Here is an 18,165-nt window from a genome sequence, read left to right as displayed (position 1 = left end):
TATGTATCCAACATTGCCAGAGAAACCTGCTGTTTAGATACGCTTTCTGAGAAACCACACAGCAAATGAATGTCGCCTTTGTCTCCAGTCACAGCAGCCTGCTTCTGCTGGTGACTCGTGCTAGCCAATTTGAGCTTAGTTTTTAACTCAGTTATTGAAATGGCACTGAGAGCAAGACCTTTTAAATGCTGGTGGTTTGTGACCCCAGGAGGTTGCTTAAATGGTCTCAGCCGCTGTGAACTTGCCACTGTCTTTCATTCCCTTTGTTTGGCTCTGAGACTGCTTGATCTGTGACTGGTTGGCACCTTTCTTTAAAGTTCCTTCTTCATGGTCATTGATTCTGTGCTGTTAAAATATAGGATGATTTTTTTTTAAGTTTATTTAGTTTGAGAGAGAGAGAGAGAGAGAGAGAGAGCGCATGTGGGTGGGGGAGGGGAAGAGAGGGGAGAGAGAGAGAGAGAGAGAGAGAGAGAGGGAGGGAGGGAGGGAGGGAGGGAGGGAGAAAATCCCAAGCAGGCTCTGCATTGTCAGTGCAGAGCCCAGTATGGGGCTCGAACTCACAAGCCATGGGATCTGAGCCACCCAGTCACCTGAGCCAAAGTCAAAATTCAGATGCTTAACCCACTGAGCCACCCAGGCACCCCTACGATGATTTTCATCCCAACCGCATGGTGAGCCAGAGTGCAGACCATGGTTTTGCGAGTTTTGGTAGCAGTAGTGAGAACAGTGATAAAGAGAGAGTTTCCATCTAGGTAGCTTAGCATAGAAGATCAGAAATGGACCCTAAGACCTGCACATAATCTCTTGGCACCTTAGGCCCTGAGGTCGCTTCCTTGTGGCTTCACAGGAAGCACAGGTAACGAGTGGTCTATGTTTTGAAGCCATCATCTCTCAATAAGCTGTTCCAACACCATCTCAGAGAACGACGGGCTGTCAGAACAGAACGGGTTCTTAAAGGGTACGTGTTCCAGCTCCTGCAGCATTTCCAACAAGAGGCACTTGACTGTGTCTGGTCATTTCTGAGAGGAAAGGGGGGATTCCAGAGCTGGGAAGTAGTCCAGACCATTGCTCGAAAGCTCTGCCTAAAGATGCTGTTGTTTTATGTTGCCCAAAATTTGTCCCCAGGGAACTTCTACCCATGTGTCTCTTTTGATTATTTCTCACAGAGACTGTACAGTTGGTTAGGATTATCTGGCTTTTCCATTTTACAGGTAGAGAATGCAAGAAAGTCTCTTGCTTTTAACCACTTTGTATTGTGGTCGTTTGACTTGAGTAAACCTTGCCTGTCTTCATGTTAAGCCTCTCTTAGCAAGGCAAGCAACAAAATCTTGGGTATTCTCTTTCTTTATTCAGTGTTGCTTTGATGGTATCTTTGTGCTTTATCCTCCCTAGACTTCAGATTATGAGGGGCAAAGCATCTGACCAATAGTAGATATTGAGTGATGTTTCATTAAGAGTACAGAACCAGACAGAACCAGATTCAGTTTGGGTCTCTTGCCCAGACAAATTATGCGATTCTGCAAACCTCAATTTCCCCATCCACAGAATCAGATTAATAATTATAGCTGTAGATTTAATTAAGAACAAATGAGATTTTAACACAGGAAGAGTGCTTAATGTAGTGACCAGCTAATAATGGTGAATACATATTTTTTTAAACACTGGCTTAAATCATTGTTACTGTTATTATTACTATCGTCATCGTTACGCAACCAGGTCCTTAAATCCTGCGGTCTCAGCAAGGCAGCACCGGTGGAGCTTCGGCTGGTCCCTCTGCCCTACCTTTCTCTATGCTTCCTTGGTTTACTGGGAATAGCAGTGTCAGCATTCTGAGGAAGGGGGGTGGGCACACAAACCACATCTCTGGCCTCTGGAGAGCTCCCCCTCTTTTCCAGGAGGAAGTTCTGGGAGGTAACTCTGTGGGGACCTTGTTGCCAGAACTGGAAGTTCTGGGCATTCATGTGTTTTTCCTGCTTATAGGGAAGTGCCTTTGCTCAGTAGTATCAGAGTTGTGTGTATTTGCAAGGTTGTTTCATCCTCTGTGGCTTTCATTTTGGTGTACGTTGTGAACAGTGCCTGAACAGTGCCGCTCTCCTCCTTTGTCCTTGGGGCCAGATTTCTGAGTCCATGGTCTCTATGGTTTTTTTGCCACGTAAATCTAGTCGTTTTTTCTCCCTAGAAATCTTGATTTCATCTGAGTTTTAAACATTTTTGGCATAAAGTTTTGAATGTTAAACTTTGCAGTATCTTTAAGTCCAGCTTGCTTTTCATTCCCAATATTTGTTTCTTCTTCTTTTTTAAAAATCAGACTTATCAGAGGTTTTTCTTTTCTCTTTTCTTTTCTTTTCTCTTTTCCTTTCTTTTTTTTTTCTTTTTTCTTCTCTTCTCTTTTTCCTTTCCTTTCCTTTTCTTTTTTCTTTTCTTTTCGTCATTTGAAACAACCACCTTTTGGTTTTATTGAGCCTTGATAAAGCCATTGAATTGGCTTTAAATTCATAAATTTGTGTTCTTACCTTTATCTACTTTCTGTGGGTTTATTCTGGGTGCTTTCTTCCTTCTTTAGTTGGACAGTTAAGTTTACTAATTTTCAGTCCTCTCTCTTTTCTAATTTATGCATATCAGGCTATAAAATTCCCTTTAAGGATGACTTTAAATACCTTCCACAATTTTTAATATATAGTTTTTTGTTTGGTAAAGTCTGGCTTATTGAGATTTCATTTACATTTACATTTACATTTCATTTACATACCATAAAATTTGCTCCTTTTTAAGTGCACAGTTTGACGAGTTTTGACAAATGGATACAGTTGTATAAACACTGCCATAATGAAGATCTAGAACATTTCCATTACCCTGAAAAGTTCCGTCATGCCCTGGTTTTTGTCCCAATGGTCTCCTTTCCTACAAGGCCATGTGAGTGGAATTACACAGAATATCATCTTTTGTGTTTGGCACTTTCATTTAGCATGTTGTGAGATGCCTCCGTGTCGTTGCATGTCTATGGACTTGCTCCTTTCAATTGCTGAGTAGCTTTCTTTGTATGGATATACCACAATTGGTGTATCTATTCACCAATAATACAGTTTTCAGTGGGAGCAAGTCAGAGTATTTTAATTCCACACGCAGGCTGTAAATACACTAGACTATTCTGGATTTGAGGTTGTCTGGGCAGTTTTCACGTTTAAATTTGTATTTGGGGTTTGGCATTTTGGAAGTATTCCCGTTAGTGGCCAAACATGTGCTCGTGTGTACTCACGTACGCCTTCCTCCCTGTAGCAGTCTGGGTCCAGTGAAGAGACAGAAGCCACACAGTGAGTTAAACTAATACAAGGAATTATTGCCTATGATAAAGGAGTTACTATAAGATCTAGGGAAACTCTTTGTGGTTCCCTGGGGCTAAGGGAGCATGCCCACGGCGGGGGGGGGGGGGGGGGGACAAACTACCAGGGGTTCCAGCCTCAGTGGAGAAAGTAGAGTTTGACCCATGGCACAGCAGGGGAGTTTGCTGGTTTGGCTAGACCAGAGCTGGCGCAGAGGCTCCGGGCCCGCCATAGACTACCCTCTGCAGTACAGGTGAGGAGCAGGTGATCAGCAGCCAGCAGCATGGGTGAGCAAAGGAGAGGTGGGTGCTGGTGGGGGCAGGCGGCCTTCAGAGTCTGTTAGCCCTGGTGGGGTGCCGGTGTCTGTGTCACCGTGGCTGCCGAAAGGTCATGGCCAAGCCGAGGCTTCAAGGTCTCAGAGAAAATGGGTCCTGGACTTTTGCTGGGCCGTACTTCACCAGCTGTCCTCCCAGCCACACTGCCAGCCCCTGTGCTGGAGACTCAGGAGAGCCTCTTCCTCCCTGCACTGTTCCTCCAGCCTCTCTGCTGAGAAAGCTTAGCATCACACACGCTTTCTAGGAGAAGCGCTAAGACTGCCATTGTTCACCTCAGTGCATGAGCAGAGAGGCCAGGGGCTGGCAACTGACAGACTCTCCCTGTTCTTTTTAAGAGAAATACCATCAAGTCAGAACAGCAGTACCCATGTGCTTGTGCTGTTCACAGACACTTCCATGAGGGGACAAGGATTTATGAAAATTAGAACTTGCAAACAATACGTTTACAGACACAAATAAAGATCATATGAATCATGGTATATTACACATCATGCTATTATCACAGTTCCCCCCACTCCCGTTCAGTATAGATTGAAAGCTTTGTGTCAGACCGCGGGTTAGAGGCAGTTTCTTTCTTCATGATGCTTGCTCATTATAGAAAACATTTAGGATACACATTTAAAAGAAAGTTTCATACCAGAAGAACCAAGTGTTGTTTTTTGAAAAGCTAAGTGGTTTTTATCTCTGAGCTTAGATGAGCTCATGCTAGAAATATGGTGATGATCCTTTCTGAACCAAAAAACTAGGACACATGGGCTTTACAAAGAGTTTTCTCTGGTTTGTGAATTTGTACACATGTGAAAAGTATTACGATGGCATAAATTAAATCACATTTGATTATCCATACCCAATTAAACACTTGTTGAAAAGAATAAAGGGCCGTCTCAAAGCACCAAGAACATATACATATTAATGCTTTGACAGGATAAGGAATTAAGCCATCTTAATTGTCCTTTTTGGACAATCCTGAGTCAGAAAAATAAAAGAAAAAATGATACAGATTCCTCTTTAGCAATTATGTGGTTTTGGCAGAATTGAAAGTCTACACACACACACACACACACACACACACACACTCCCACACCCCACCCCTCTGACACTGCAGGGGGCTCAGGTCCCAAGACTCAATGGCCATTATATAAGGATTGTGACATGCTTTGCAGATAGAACTAGTCTTTTTTTCCTCAAAGGATATTGAGAGGATATTTCTTTTTGGTTATTTAGGTTGTAAATCTCTGACACTTCATTACATGGGACTACCCAGCAGTAGGGTGTACAGAGGTTTTATATACTTTCCAGAAATTAAGTTCTGTTCACTTACAAGTTTTCCCACATCAGAAAGCCCAAATTGTAAAAATTCAGGCCTGCAAAGTAGCTTACTCAGAGTACTTTGGTTTGCGTTCTTGGCCAGTTTTCGGTAAACATTTTGTTCTTTGGGTGTATTTAAATTGGACCTTCTTTAGTCGAGGATCCCTTTCAAGACTGCCTCTATTAAATGAACTGAGATCAATTTGTATTTTAGCTTTCAGATTTTGCTTGGGATTCTTTGGGCTTCTTTCATTTGGCAAGATGAGAGAAAACGGCCTGGCCTTTTTGTTATCTTGGAAATTTCCAGCCTGAGAAAGTGTACAGAGGCCCAGCTCGCAGGGGTTCTCAGGTGATTAGCCAGCTCTTTTCCTGAATTATTAAGCTCCATTAAAACAGTAGCTTGGTACAGTTTGTGCTATAGGTTTTCATATCTTTTGAAAGATTAATATTCCCTCAAGAATGATGGGACGTTGGGTGTCTCCCTTCAGCGCTTTCAGATGTCAAGAGCCTCACACTCTGCTCTGTTCTTGTGCTCTGCCTTCTTTAGACATTTGCCATCACTCTAGATTATGTGTGTGCTGACTTCCTGAAAGTTCTCTGCTCACAGTTTAGCTTCCTCCAGTGTGAAATTTATAAACCAGCTTAGAGATCCTCTTAAAATAGAGTTTTTCTTAGCTGTCATAAGCAACCAAGACTAGAGTGGATTTTTATGTCCATTTTTTTCCTTGTAGCTTTATTGCAGTCATGATACCAGATGAGCTGTTCATTTTGATTTTGGCATGCAGGGGTCAGTTTGGACTGATTGGCATAATCTTATTTAACAAGCTTATACTCTTAGGTTTGTTTATTGATTATCCATTTCCAAAGCTTCTTGAGGGAACCGAATAAAAAGTCAGTACCATTTTCAAATAAATGCTTAAAGATTAAGGATATGTTTCTTTATTAAATATTTATTGAGAACTCTTTTCTGCTGGCCTGACTCTCTGAAAATAGATGTAGTTCCTTCTCTGAAATAGCTCCCACCCCAGGGAAGGAAAAGGTAGTTGGGGAGAGGGAGGAGTTAGAGCTCTAGCTAGGCTGGAAGGTGGAATGGGCTTTCCCTAAACTGAAGACAGGATTATATTCAGCAGGTGCATGGAGGTGTGAAAAAATGTGGCGCCTGAAGGAATTTGGAGTGGCTTTAATAATATTGACAAGTGAATTCCTACGTCCTTTTGTTTACTTAACCTAATTTTATTAGTCCCCTGTATCTCGAATGCAATAAATACTTGAAGTAACAAGATTTGCATGTCATTTTTAAAAATTCTGCAATTCAGACTTTGCTCTGAGTCAAGTGAGTGCTCCTCCTCTGTTATATTGTATATATATGTATATATATATACACTATTATAAATGTATAAGAAAATGGAAGGTCTCTCAGATATTCCGACCACAGGGATTCTTCCTTGTCTCAACTCCTGTAGCACGTTGCCTTGACAAGAGGTTGGCTTGGGCTTTGCGGTCAGACGTGCCAGGGCTCGTACCCTAACTCCATCACTTACACTTGCTGGCTTCAGGGCCAGGAGCAAATTCCTGTATTTCTTTATGCCTCAGTTTCCACCTCCGTAGAGTAGGATATTACTACTTATTTCATGGATTGTTCTGAGGTTACATGAAATAATGCATGTAAGGTGCTGAGCACACAGCACTCAATGAAAGGTGGCTCTGTGATGACACCTACTTAGCAGTCATGAGTCGGTAACGCCATGGATTGTAGCTCGTTTGACTACCTCATTTAGCTCTGCGTTTAGTGTGCAGGGATCCTGCCATATTCTTTCTGCCCCATGCACACCTTTACTCACCCTCACCTCTGTCGTCCCTACTCCTGCCCTGTCCAGGCCCCCCGTCACACGTGTGTCAGCCGGTACTCGCTACACATTCAAAATTAAAGATTTAACTCTCGATAGCAGCAATGCAGTGCCTCTTAACATCTGTTAGTCATCTGTGTTTGGGGTATGAAAGTTCCTTATGCATTCTTACTCTGGAAAGCCAGAGGCATGATGGTAGGAAAACAATCTGTGTCTGGTCAAAACATTTTTACCTTTGGCCAAAGACTGTTGTAAAACTCACAGAAGGCAAACAAAATAACAACAAAAGCAGGGGCATTGTGATTTTCAAGAGTAAGTGGTGAAAATTCACGTTGGAGTAAATTCTAAGCACGCAAAACTACTACAAAAAGTAATTTTGTTGTGTAACTTGAAGGATGATCTTTGATAAATCACAAAAAATTAACAGTATGCAAGTAATATACTTTATATAATACTGAAACCCCATTCTTTAAAGAAAACACTTTTGCTTTTCGTCTTTTGGCTTATGCCATTTATCAAATTGTATCCTTCATACACACAGCACACGCACCATGTACTGAGCTCTCTAGGTGGGAGGCTCTCTGGACGCAGTCTTCAGGTTGTTCGAGGCTGGTCTTCTGACCCACATCAGAGTTTGTGCCATTATATCACTGGGCCTGCCTGGAGCCACATTTCTTTGTTTTACCCAGGTTCAAGGTCTGCATTTCATTCCAGTCTTCTTGGTAAATATTTTAAATACATGCAGCCATGTTTTCTTTGGTTAGAATTCTGACAACAGTTCCATGTATTGACTTGAAGTAATTGTAAACTCAAAGTGGGGTTGAAGTAATCATTAATAATAGTTTTGCATTAGGAAGATTTTACAAGGGGCTGATGGAAGCATACTTTGGCATGACCATAATTTGAATCAGAGGAAATTTCCCATTAACATTCTCACAAGGTTCATTTAAGCAGTAAGATGTTTTGAAATTCAGTGGCCTAGGGCTTACTTAACCCACACAAGTTGTTTTGACTGTCAGTTCCCTGCTTTTCTGCATGACTACATTCTCAGTCATCTGCTGAGAGATTATTGCATCATCTGAGAATCTTCCTAGAGTCACCTCCTTCCAATCTAGAATCCATTCCTTGATAGAGACAAATTTACATCAAGGAAGGATGAGTATCTTTGGTGGATTTAAGTCAATGCCCTACGTGATTTTGACAGACCTTGGTACCTTTTCTCTAGTGTATTTTTGTTAACCTTCTAGCGGCTGGTATTGAAGGTATGGATTGGCACATTGGTGGCTTCGTTCAGCTCTGTTGAGCTTCCTTGTCGTCTTGCTAAATTCCAAAGGCGTGTTCTTTCCTCATTCTTGGCCACTATAAAAACATCACCTTTGACAGGGCATCAGCCTGACTCACCTGTTCAGAAGGGGCAAGGTGTTTGAGAAATCCTGGTTGTGATATTAGATGCAGAATTATGAGTCCTTAAGTATACAGTATGTACAGAATTGAAGCTTGTCCTCAAACGCTTTGGCACCTCTCTCTTTCTCTCTCTCTCTCTCTCTGCTGGTTTTTTTTAGGGATGTAGCACGATACTGTACAATAGACTTCTGAGGTGAGTTTCTAGCAGCAGAGGAGCAGAACTTTGAGCCCTGTTCCTTGGACATAGACCTGACCTGTCTGTTCACCGTGGGCCTTGTTGCCAGGACAGGATGAACCTGTGCTGTACATTCGGATGTGTTTAGTTCAGCTTCACTCTGCTCATGCGAGGTGGGCCGACTGTCACCGTGATTCCTGAGTCCCCGCTCGTCTGAAACACCAGCCGGATCTTCCCGGTTGTTCTTCGGGCTGGTTGACACAGGGTAATTCAGAATTTCAGAGTTGCTAAGTCCATTTGAGGAGAAACCAGTTCCCATCAGCCTTCTATATTCGTACTGATGCCGGGAATCCGAGGCTCTCGCTGTGGTCTGGCCCAGGGGAGACAAGCCAGACTCCTGCGATTTGGGGTTTCTCACGCAGAGTTCACTAGAGACAGCTCTGTGTGTGTGCTGTGTCCTCACCCTACCGTGAGCTCATCAAGCTCAGCTCTGACAGCAGCAGCAGCTACTCTTTATATTACTTCTGTATTTTCTCCGTTTCCCGAAGAAGGGATTTAAGGTGGTAGCTCCCACTTACCCGCTTTGTTTTTGGCGTGTACCAATACTGTTATACGCTTGCCCAACACCTCTGAACCTCACAACTTCCCCTGGTGGAGAAATACCGCTCTCTAAAAATGGGGAAGGTGAGGCACACATTATGTGACTCGCCCAAGGGCGTCCAGCTCCCAAGGGCAGAGCTGCCTTGGGACCCCGGTCCGTGTGACCCAAAGCCGGTGCTCCTGCCCCAAAGCCCAGCTGCTTCTCCGACACATACCGCCTTTTACGTTCCTGTTGCCCTGCAGTGTGCCTGGCCCGGTAGAGCTGTCAGGAAAGGTGGTTGGTTCAGTTTGCAGCGTGTTTAGCAAACGTGAATTGAGTCACTGCCCCTCTGCAGTGGTGCCTGGCACGTGGTAGGCCTTTGGTGGTTTTACTTGAGGAAAGGCAGCCAAGTAGACAGTATCATCCCCATTTTACAGATGAGGAGACCAGATCCCAGAGAGGTCAGGTGACTTCCCTGAAGTCACCCATCATCACTAGCAGTGGCAATTTTGAATGCGAAGGCCATCTAACGTATTTAACATCAGCCGAATTTGTAATTCTTCTGGCCTTCCATGTTGTTCACTAACAGGCCTGTTTCCAGAAACCCTTAGGGTGGTGGTTACAGTCTTTTCCGGTTCCTTGCTGTATCACTTTGGGCAAATTGCTTGCTCACTCGTACCCTCATTGACCTCATTTGTAAAAGGAGGTCAATCATAATACCTGCCTTGCAGATAGATTGATTTGTGCGGACACACGCTTAGCTCAGTGCTGGGCGCCTGGCATAAGCTCAAGAAATTAACATATCGCCTCGATGTCTAAGTGTAGAATCCAGTGGTAAGATGGCGTTGCATCTGGCTAAAACAGGGTGAGGCCAGAGTTCACACTGAAAAACTGCCTCCTTGAGGATACGGAACATTTCCGGAGACCACAGCCTCTAAGAGAAATCTCCCTGCGCGTGTGTGGTTGCCTTTACTTGCTCAGACATCCGTCGACAGACGTCACACTGGGTGAGGGAAGTCCAGCTGTTGGTCAGCTACAGTGAGCACAGCGCCAGAGCATCAGTACCGTCAGATTCGGAGCCCACCCACTGCCGTGTACTCAAGACTGATGTGTTGATTAGCATCCGAGTGGTCAGAGAATTCTAAATAACCATGGTTGTGAAGAGGCTTATTTTAGTTTCTCTTTCCTTCTGTGACCTCTCCCTGTGCTTGGTCTGCTCTCTTCAGCACAACCCACCTTCATTAATGAGCCTGGGGCTCGGGGCTCGGCATTCATTTTGTCTTGTCCCCAGGGATCATGTCTTATTCTCTTGATTACTTCATTCTTTTCCAAAGTAGTAGTTCCTTTTTGTCAGAACGAAAAATTAAAGTGGACGTGCCCATTAGAGGTGACTCAGCCAGGGCTGGAGACCTCCTCCTTGTCATTCAGTATCAAACACACCGATGGGATTCCAGGGAGCAGAGACTTCCTTCGATGCCAAAAGAATGTTGAGAGGAATACAAGTTCCATGAAGGGCCTACCTCATTCCTTGTTCCACACCAGGGCCTCTCCGCTCCTCGCCCAGAGCCCTGCTGCCTGTGGCGGTGCTTGGGGAGCTTCCCCCTCGACTTCAGTGGCTTCCATTATTATTTGATTGGAAACAAAGGGCAATTTATTCATTCCTGCACATGGTGTAGTGAACAAGACAGAGTCACTGTTCTCCTGGAACTTTTGTCCTAGTGAGAGACACAATAAATGAAAGAAAATAAATAAGAACGATTGATTGATTACTTCGTACCACATCTTTTTGAAGGAAGCAAACTATGGGCTGAGGCACAACAATGCATGTAGGGCAGGCGACCTTTCTAGATAAGTGCTTAGGGGAAGGCTTTCTCAGATTCTTTGAGGAGTTGACCTTGGAGCGAAGGCCTAAAAGATAAGGAAGAACTGAGGACGACCCATCCAGGCAGAAGGATCAGTCACCATGTAGCCCTTGAGGCCAGAAAAAGTGCAGCTTGTCTGACGATTTGAAATACAGAGTAGCCAGTGTCCCGAACAAAAGGGAGAGTGGTAGGTGATGCAGTTCGAGGGGACTGTGGGGCCAGAGATGGACGGCCTTTGTAGCCCTGGGGATTTTATTCTAAGTGCGGCAGGAAACACAGGGGGACTCGATCAGGTTCATCTCTGTATTTTTAATGATGTTCGTTGCTGTGAGATGATGGTGGCCTGGATTGAGGGGCTGGATTTGGGTCACCCTAGCATTTTAGAGATGAGATTGAAGGATGGGTTGTGGGCAAGGGGTGGTGAGGGGAAGGAAGAATCAGGGGTGATTTCTGTGCACCTGGCAGGACGGTGGTACCACTCCTGAGACGGGGAAGACGATGTAAGGAGAATAGATTTGCCCCTTTGGGAGGGGTGGGACTCTAGAGTTTTCTTTTGGTTGGCATTAAGGGGCCGATTTCCACGAGCTGATCTGGGATGGGGATATAAAACAGGACCTTCCCTGGGTGTGTGAGCCTGGAATTCAGAGGAGAATGCTGGTCTGCAGATGGACATGGGGAGTCACAGTCTAGAGAGCCTATGTAAGTGCGAGGGGACAGATGAGGTGTGCTACAGGGTGGGACTTCCTGCAGCTGGTGAAAATGGCTCAGCCCCTGCACGGTCCGGGGAGGGGGGTGGCGGGCCGCGGTGTGCTCCGTCACAACTCTGGCTATAGCAAAACCTGAGAATCACAGTTACCCTTCTGCAAGATATCCGTTTGAAATTTATTTATGCCACCAAGGACCAGGAAGGTGAGATGCTACATTGGCGCCATGAAACCATTCTCTGAGCTTGTTTTCAGAAAAATCCATATCTGGAGTGTGACTGAGGCATTAGCGGTGACTGGCTGGCAGTGTTCTAATGGGTCAGGTGTAACTTAAGCCCAAACAAAGCCTTAGGGCAAGTAAATTAGCCCAAAGGTGGTGGAGATAAAGCAGGGGTTCATGTTGTGGCCTTTAGATTAGATCAAGGGCAGAAGGGCTGTGCAGAAACTGGAAACCTAGAAGCCTTGACCCGAGACAGGCAGCAATTACTTTGTGAGAATTTTGCTGTCAGGAAAACGGGAAGGAGGATGTAGCACCAGGCTCATCACACTTGAGGAATTACAAGGAACAAATGAGAAGCTTCTTTAGCATGCAAAGTCCTTACCTGGGCGGGGTGGGGGGGGAGTGATCGAGTAGCTCACGACTTGTAACCTTTAATGGGTGATTCCAATGCACAGGATCCATGGATCATAGATGAGAAATACTGAGTCCAACAAGATCTTGAGGTCATCTCAGCAGCCCTCTGTTACAGGTGGGGAAACGGAGGCCTGGGGAGGAGAAGGGGTTTGCCCGAAGCTGCCGAACAAACCAGAAAGCCAGTGCTGCTCCACTGACTTTGATTTCTTCATCTCGCAGTTGACGCTTCATCCTGATGGATGATGAAGAGCAAGCCTCCCGATCCCAGCTCCCCTTCCTTCGCTGTGTTTTTTCTTTTCTTTCCCCATCACCCTCTAATGTAAGAGTCATTTTCTGAGTCATTTAATTCTCAGTTGCCTGTCTCACCTCATTCAAATGTGAGCTTCACAAGGGCAGTTATTTGGGGGTTTTGTTTTGGGTTTTTTTGTTTTGTTTTGTTTTTTTTCACGGAAGTATCCTGTGTGCCTACCTAGCCCATGGTAGGTGTTCAGTGAATATACGATGGCTCGATAAAACCATATTTTGTTAAACTATAAATAAGGTAACAGATGGTACGCGAAAATGCCAACCTTTAGGCATTGTTAGCCCAAAATAGAGTAGAATATTTTCTTTTTTACTTGTTTGACTCTGGCTTGGATCAGAGGTTATAGGAACAGCTTGTTTATGGGAGATTAATTAGAGACTTTTCAAAATATTAATAATAATGATAGTATTAATACCAGCAACAAGAGCGGTCATTAATAACTGTGGTGACCACTACAGTTTATGGCATGCTTACTGTCTGGGAAATGCATACCATGTGAAGTTCTGTGCTGAGAACGTGAACCCGTGAAGTCATCTGATCTTCATTAGAGCCCAGGGATGGCAGAACTGGCGTCTCTTCTCCGGAGGAGGACACTGAGGGGTTCAGAGGGGGAAGTTACTTGTCTAAGATTGCACAGCCTCTACAGACTGATGATCTGTGACTCTTAAGATTAACACCTCAACTGTTGGGAACATTAGGTATTAGGTCTGGGGTGGCTTCTTTTTGGAGAAGGAACTGAAAAAGCCAAAGACGAGGTGAGCATTGCTCTTGGGAGTGTCCCTGGGCCCAGAACACCACCCTCCTGCTGGTCTAAAACCACAGGCTGGGCTGGAAACGAGATGTGGTTTCTTCAGCCCAACTTTCCAGCATCCCCCACACTCGCTGTCTGCATTCCCACATCACAAAGAGCCTTTCGTCTTGAACTGTTAGGCCTTTCTTGCTTCTCAGCCCACCTCCCTGAAGCTGGCCAAGGTAAATTCCTGTGGCGACAGGTCACTAAACCATTCCCGGGGAAGCCACTGTAAGCACTTCACACTCGGTCGTACCCCACCCTGTAGAGGAAGGGCGGACAGAAAGAGGTTCCTTCACCCCCTTCCTCTACCACTTCCCTGTTGGGGCCTCAGGGAGGGGCTGAGGGACATGTTGATTCCATAAATCTCTGCTAAGACTTGAGTGAGCCTTTGAGTTCTTGAAACACGGCACCTATTAAACTGGTTGTGAGCTCACAGAATTTATCACCACCTGCTGTGGATAATGTTGGCTTTCATTCCCATCCCTGGCAGCCAGGACTGGCCTTGCTTGGAGTCAGTGACCCTCCTTACATATGGCAGTGAAACCACTTGCCCGACAGCTGCAGACACATGTTGAACATGAACACACTCCTGGGCTCTGGTAGAGGGAGGGTTGTAACACGCACGGCCATCTTTAAGCACACGGTGTACCAGGGATTGTGCTGACATCTTTACAGACATGATCTCATTTAATTCTTAAAATAAGCATGACGAGGCATGGCTGTCCCATCTCTATGGGTGAGGACGGCCTGGCGAGACAGGTGACTTGCCTGAATCTCAGCATTTGCAAGAGGCAGAGCCATGTTTGTTTTAACCACAGATTGAGTTGGTTCTCAAACCTGTGCTTTGCTCGTCTGCTCTTCTGTGATCCTTGTTAAGAGCATGAACTCTGGGGCCTTCCTGCCTGGGTTTGAATCTCGATTCTGCCACTTACTAGCCATGAGACCAGGGGCAGTTTTCTTCACCACCCTCTTTTTTGGCTTGTTCATCTGTAACATGGAGATAATGATATATGCAAGTCGTAGGCTTGTCGCAAGGATGAAATGAGTCAATGTATGTAAAGCATGGAGCATCTGGAACATAGAAAACACTATAAATGCTACCTTTTATTATTAATTTATATATCAAGTTCTGTTGTTTTTTTCTCCGGATGATGGAAACTTAATCTCAGAAGTTTCCAACTACCCCTCGCACTCCCTGCCCAAGGGTTGTATCTGCATTCTCAAGACGCCTGTGTCGGTAATCCATAGGAAGTGCTTAGAGTGGTGCCTGGTATGTAATTAGCACCCGATGATTATTAGTAAGACAAGTGCCGAGACACTGGGGGTACAGGGGATGGCATCTGATCCTCAGTGAGCATCCCTCCTCCCTGGTGTGGTATCCAGAAAGAGACACGGTCACCATCCAGACACTCATCTCATGGGTAACATGAACAAGCAGGAGACAAGAACTAGGAGGGCAAGCATTATTTTGTCTACACCAAGTGGCTGTTATTTTAATAAATTGATACGTAATTTGTGGAAAAGATAGGAGAGATGAAAGTATTATTGGTTAAGTTTCTGGTCAAAGCAAGGTAAGTCAAAGAGATTAGCACTTACAACTTGTCCAGGGATAAATTATCTCCAAAAAGCCTGGTGGTGTGCTATTTATGAATGAATTGTCCCTTTCCAGCCACTGCCCCCGCTCCAACTTGGTCTGACCACAAACCCTTCCCTTCTGGGTGACCGGAAAGGGTGGGCTTCTCGGCTCTTCTGTGCTGACGTTGGCTTTGTCGTGACTGTACGTTCCGCTTCTTCTAGCTTAAGAGTTGGACAGTGGAGGACCTTCAGAAGAGGCTCCTGGCCCTCGACCCCATGATGGAGCAAGAGATTGAAGAGATCCGGCAGAAGTACCAGTCCAAGAGGCAGCCAATCCTGGATGCCATCGAGGCTAAGAAGCGGCGGCAACAGAACTTCTGAGAAGGCCCGGCCAGGAGGGCCCCAGCCTGCGCACCAGGCCTTCGGTGAACCCCGGCTGCTCGCCACTCAGGCTTGTCAGCCAACACTTCCGCCCCGTCATTTTTCCACGGCACCTTCACCTCCGTGAACTCAGGAAGTGCACCAGTGGGAAGGGCTGCCTGCCGTCAGCGCGCCATCTTGTGTATGTATTTAAATCGATCAGTTATATTATTTCAAAGGATTCATATCAGCGCTTTTAAACTCAGAGTTTTTAACCCCAGGAACAGAGACTCCTAGATGAGTGATAGCTGGGAAAGTGTTACATGTTGTCTTGTCTTTCTTCTTCCGATAGCTTCCGATTGTTCTTTCTGGAAAACTTTTTAAAAATATATAAATATGCACATATATATAAATTATAACTGGATTCCCCACTGAGTGTGGTGGTGGCATCTCTGTACAGGTACAGTTTTAAACAGTTGGCCTCTTTTCTGTAAGATTATGGTACTGTGGGACACGAGGGCAGGGGACAGCAGGAGGCTGTTGGGGTCACTCAGCTCCCAGGGGCCAACCTCACCCTTTTGCAGGGCTGCAATTAAAAATTAGGTTTGGGCCAGTTCTCTCCCCATGGTTTGAGCCTTGGGTGGGTCATCTCTGGCTTCTGGAGCCACTGACCATGTCCACAGGAAAGCCTTGAGAGTTTGTGTTTACTTTCTGAGTCCCAGGAGAAGCCTGGCACCCTCTTTGTAAACTGCCCCTTGTGGCTTCAATGCCTTTCATCCATTTCCACTCTCCCGACCGCCTAAAGTCACAGCACAGATACTGCCCAGTGCCTTAAGAGGAGACGTGACCCCGTGCAGGAACGGGCCTGCCAGGTCCTCTCAGCAAACACGGGGCTGTGTGCGGGCCACAGAAGAGAAGGTGTCTTCAGACTTCTCATTGATCATGTGAAGATCGCAGAGGGGCATGCGTTTTGCTCCGCATTCCTTACAGACATGGGTAGATGGCATTGCTTTTGGTGATCATATTCCAATATGTGACTGTTTTCTTTTTTTACTTTACTGCTGAGGGGTCTGGAAAGGATACCTGAATATTAGACTAAGATCTGTTCTCCAGGAGGCTCCATCTGGGCCCACAGAATGCCACAACTGGAAGGGACCATAGGCATCTTCTGGCCCGAATGAGGCTTGGAGAGGGGAAGTGACATGGTGACAAGATCACAAAGCAAGCTGAAGAGCTGAGACTAGACCAGAGCTCCTCACCCTTGGGCCCTGATCCAAGCAGCCCCGTGCAAGGGGAGAAACCTGTGTCAGTTTTGGTTAAGTTTCGCCAAGAGGCCTACAAGGCAGACTTGGTCTTGCTTGGTCCCTTCAGAGGGCGACTGGCTCTGAGACCCCCAGGGGGAGCCTGATGGTTGAGTCTCGGCCCTTCCGGAGCCCTGCAGCGCCTGCTGGCCAGTAAGAGGCACCATGTGGGCAATTTCAGGCCTAAGATCACAGGGCTTCACAGAACAGCACTGGCCATCCCTCTGCAGCATGGGCTCAAGGCCACATGTCCTGTCATCGCACAGCAAAGAGTAGACTGTGAGGAAAGGCAAATGTCTGCTCATTTTTAATTATCACCCCCCCCTCCGCGCCCCTGCTGGGAGAGCACTGACTGGGTTGCACCTAAGGATAGTGTAATTCGACTCCATAATTGCTTTTGCTTCCCAAACCTGGGAATCAATGGAAAGGCAGGGAATGTTCCTCTTCTCTGGCCAGATTCTGTTCTTTGCAATTAAAGCAAGTTTTTAAAAATGTAAGAGGCAGTGGTTGATCTGCAGGGTTTGGCCAGTTAGGCAGTTATGTGTTAGATACAGAGAACAGAGGACGACTAGAGGATCCCGCTAGAATAATCGATGGCAGCTAATATTCATTGACCACTTAGTATACACCAGGCACTGAGCCAGGTGGGCTTTTTATATATGTGAGATCCAAACTTCAGGATAACCCCATATGTTAAGTACTTTATCTCCACTTCATAGATGAAGGAGCAAGTTCAGACAGAAAAAAAGTTCTTTCCCAGGGCAATACAGCTAGTAAGTGGCTGAATCAGGATTCATAGCATCACCATGTGAGACCAATATTTACAGGGAAAAGGAAAGTCACAAATCTTTAAAACGAAGTGACCACCTTTCTCGCACAGGATAAATAACTCTCACTGGCATTTTTAGGCTGGGAAACAGCTGAGTTAGTAGTCAAGTCTGACAGCCAAGCGAGTCTCACCAACCACAGCACGGAGCGTGCATTCCCCCACACCATCTGCTGTGCTAACGAACAGGCCTGCCTCAGCCTCTTTCTCTTTAGAAAGGACTTTGCACTTGGCCAGACAGGAGAGGAATGCCCATTTCTTCCTTCCTAAGCTAGATCCAAGTAAAAGAAGGTTTTCGTTTTTCCCCGTAAATGTTGTTGGGTCATGAATCTTGATCCGTAGTTTATTTTCTTTCAGGCATGTGTGCACCCACCATGCTGGTCCAACAAAGAACACTGCTCACCAGTCTAGCGAGACAGAACCCTTTGGCCAGAAGTCAATTTCTTTGGACCACATACATTTCCTGACAAGGTGTATTTGTTTTCTAGTGATGGAAAGCCAGAGGAGCAAGTCCCAGTCATTTTTTCCCCTTGAATACCAACTTCAGGCTAGGTCAGCTTGCTTTCATTGAGTCCCGAGCTTCAGTAATTGCCTCAGCATTTTTGACTCAAGTTTCCAGGGACTCTGCACCTCGCCTATTCTCTACCTTTAAGAAACAAGGACCCTCACCTAGTTGTAGCCTAAAAAGATTGAGATTTGAGATTTAAAAATCTCAAATTCTCCAAGAATATCTTGATTGCTTCCTCATCAGTAATTATGAAGAAATTTCTCTTTTCCTTTTTTCTTTGTCCCTTCTCCCAGTCACCAACTGGATGGATGGATGGATGGATGGATGGA

At 45.5% G+C, this 18,165-nt stretch overlaps 1 protein-coding gene across 5 annotated transcripts in view; it reads left to right on the top strand.

The window, feature by feature from the left end:
• Window positions 1–18,165, top strand: part of STK4 (serine/threonine kinase 4) — a 90,014-nt gene extending 71,849 nt beyond the window's left edge. For all 5 annotated transcript variants that reach the window (XM_042930859.1, XM_042930860.1, XM_042930863.1 and 2 more), the window contains one exon: window positions 15,064–18,165. In XM_042930859.1, the coding sequence (XP_042786793.1) occupies window positions 15,064–15,222 (159 nt within the window). In that variant the 3' untranslated portion in view covers window positions 15,223–18,165. The remainder of the gene's footprint in view (window positions 1–15,063) is intronic.

The sequence above is a fragment of the Panthera leo genome, chromosome A3 (genome assembly GCF_018350215.1).
Source record: "Panthera leo isolate Ple1 chromosome A3, P.leo_Ple1_pat1.1, whole genome shotgun sequence".
Classification (NCBI taxonomy): Eukaryota; Metazoa; Chordata; class Mammalia; order Carnivora; family Felidae; genus Panthera; species Panthera leo.
Note: the sequence above shows the minus strand (reverse complement) of the source record. Positions and strands in the feature narration are given on the sequence as shown.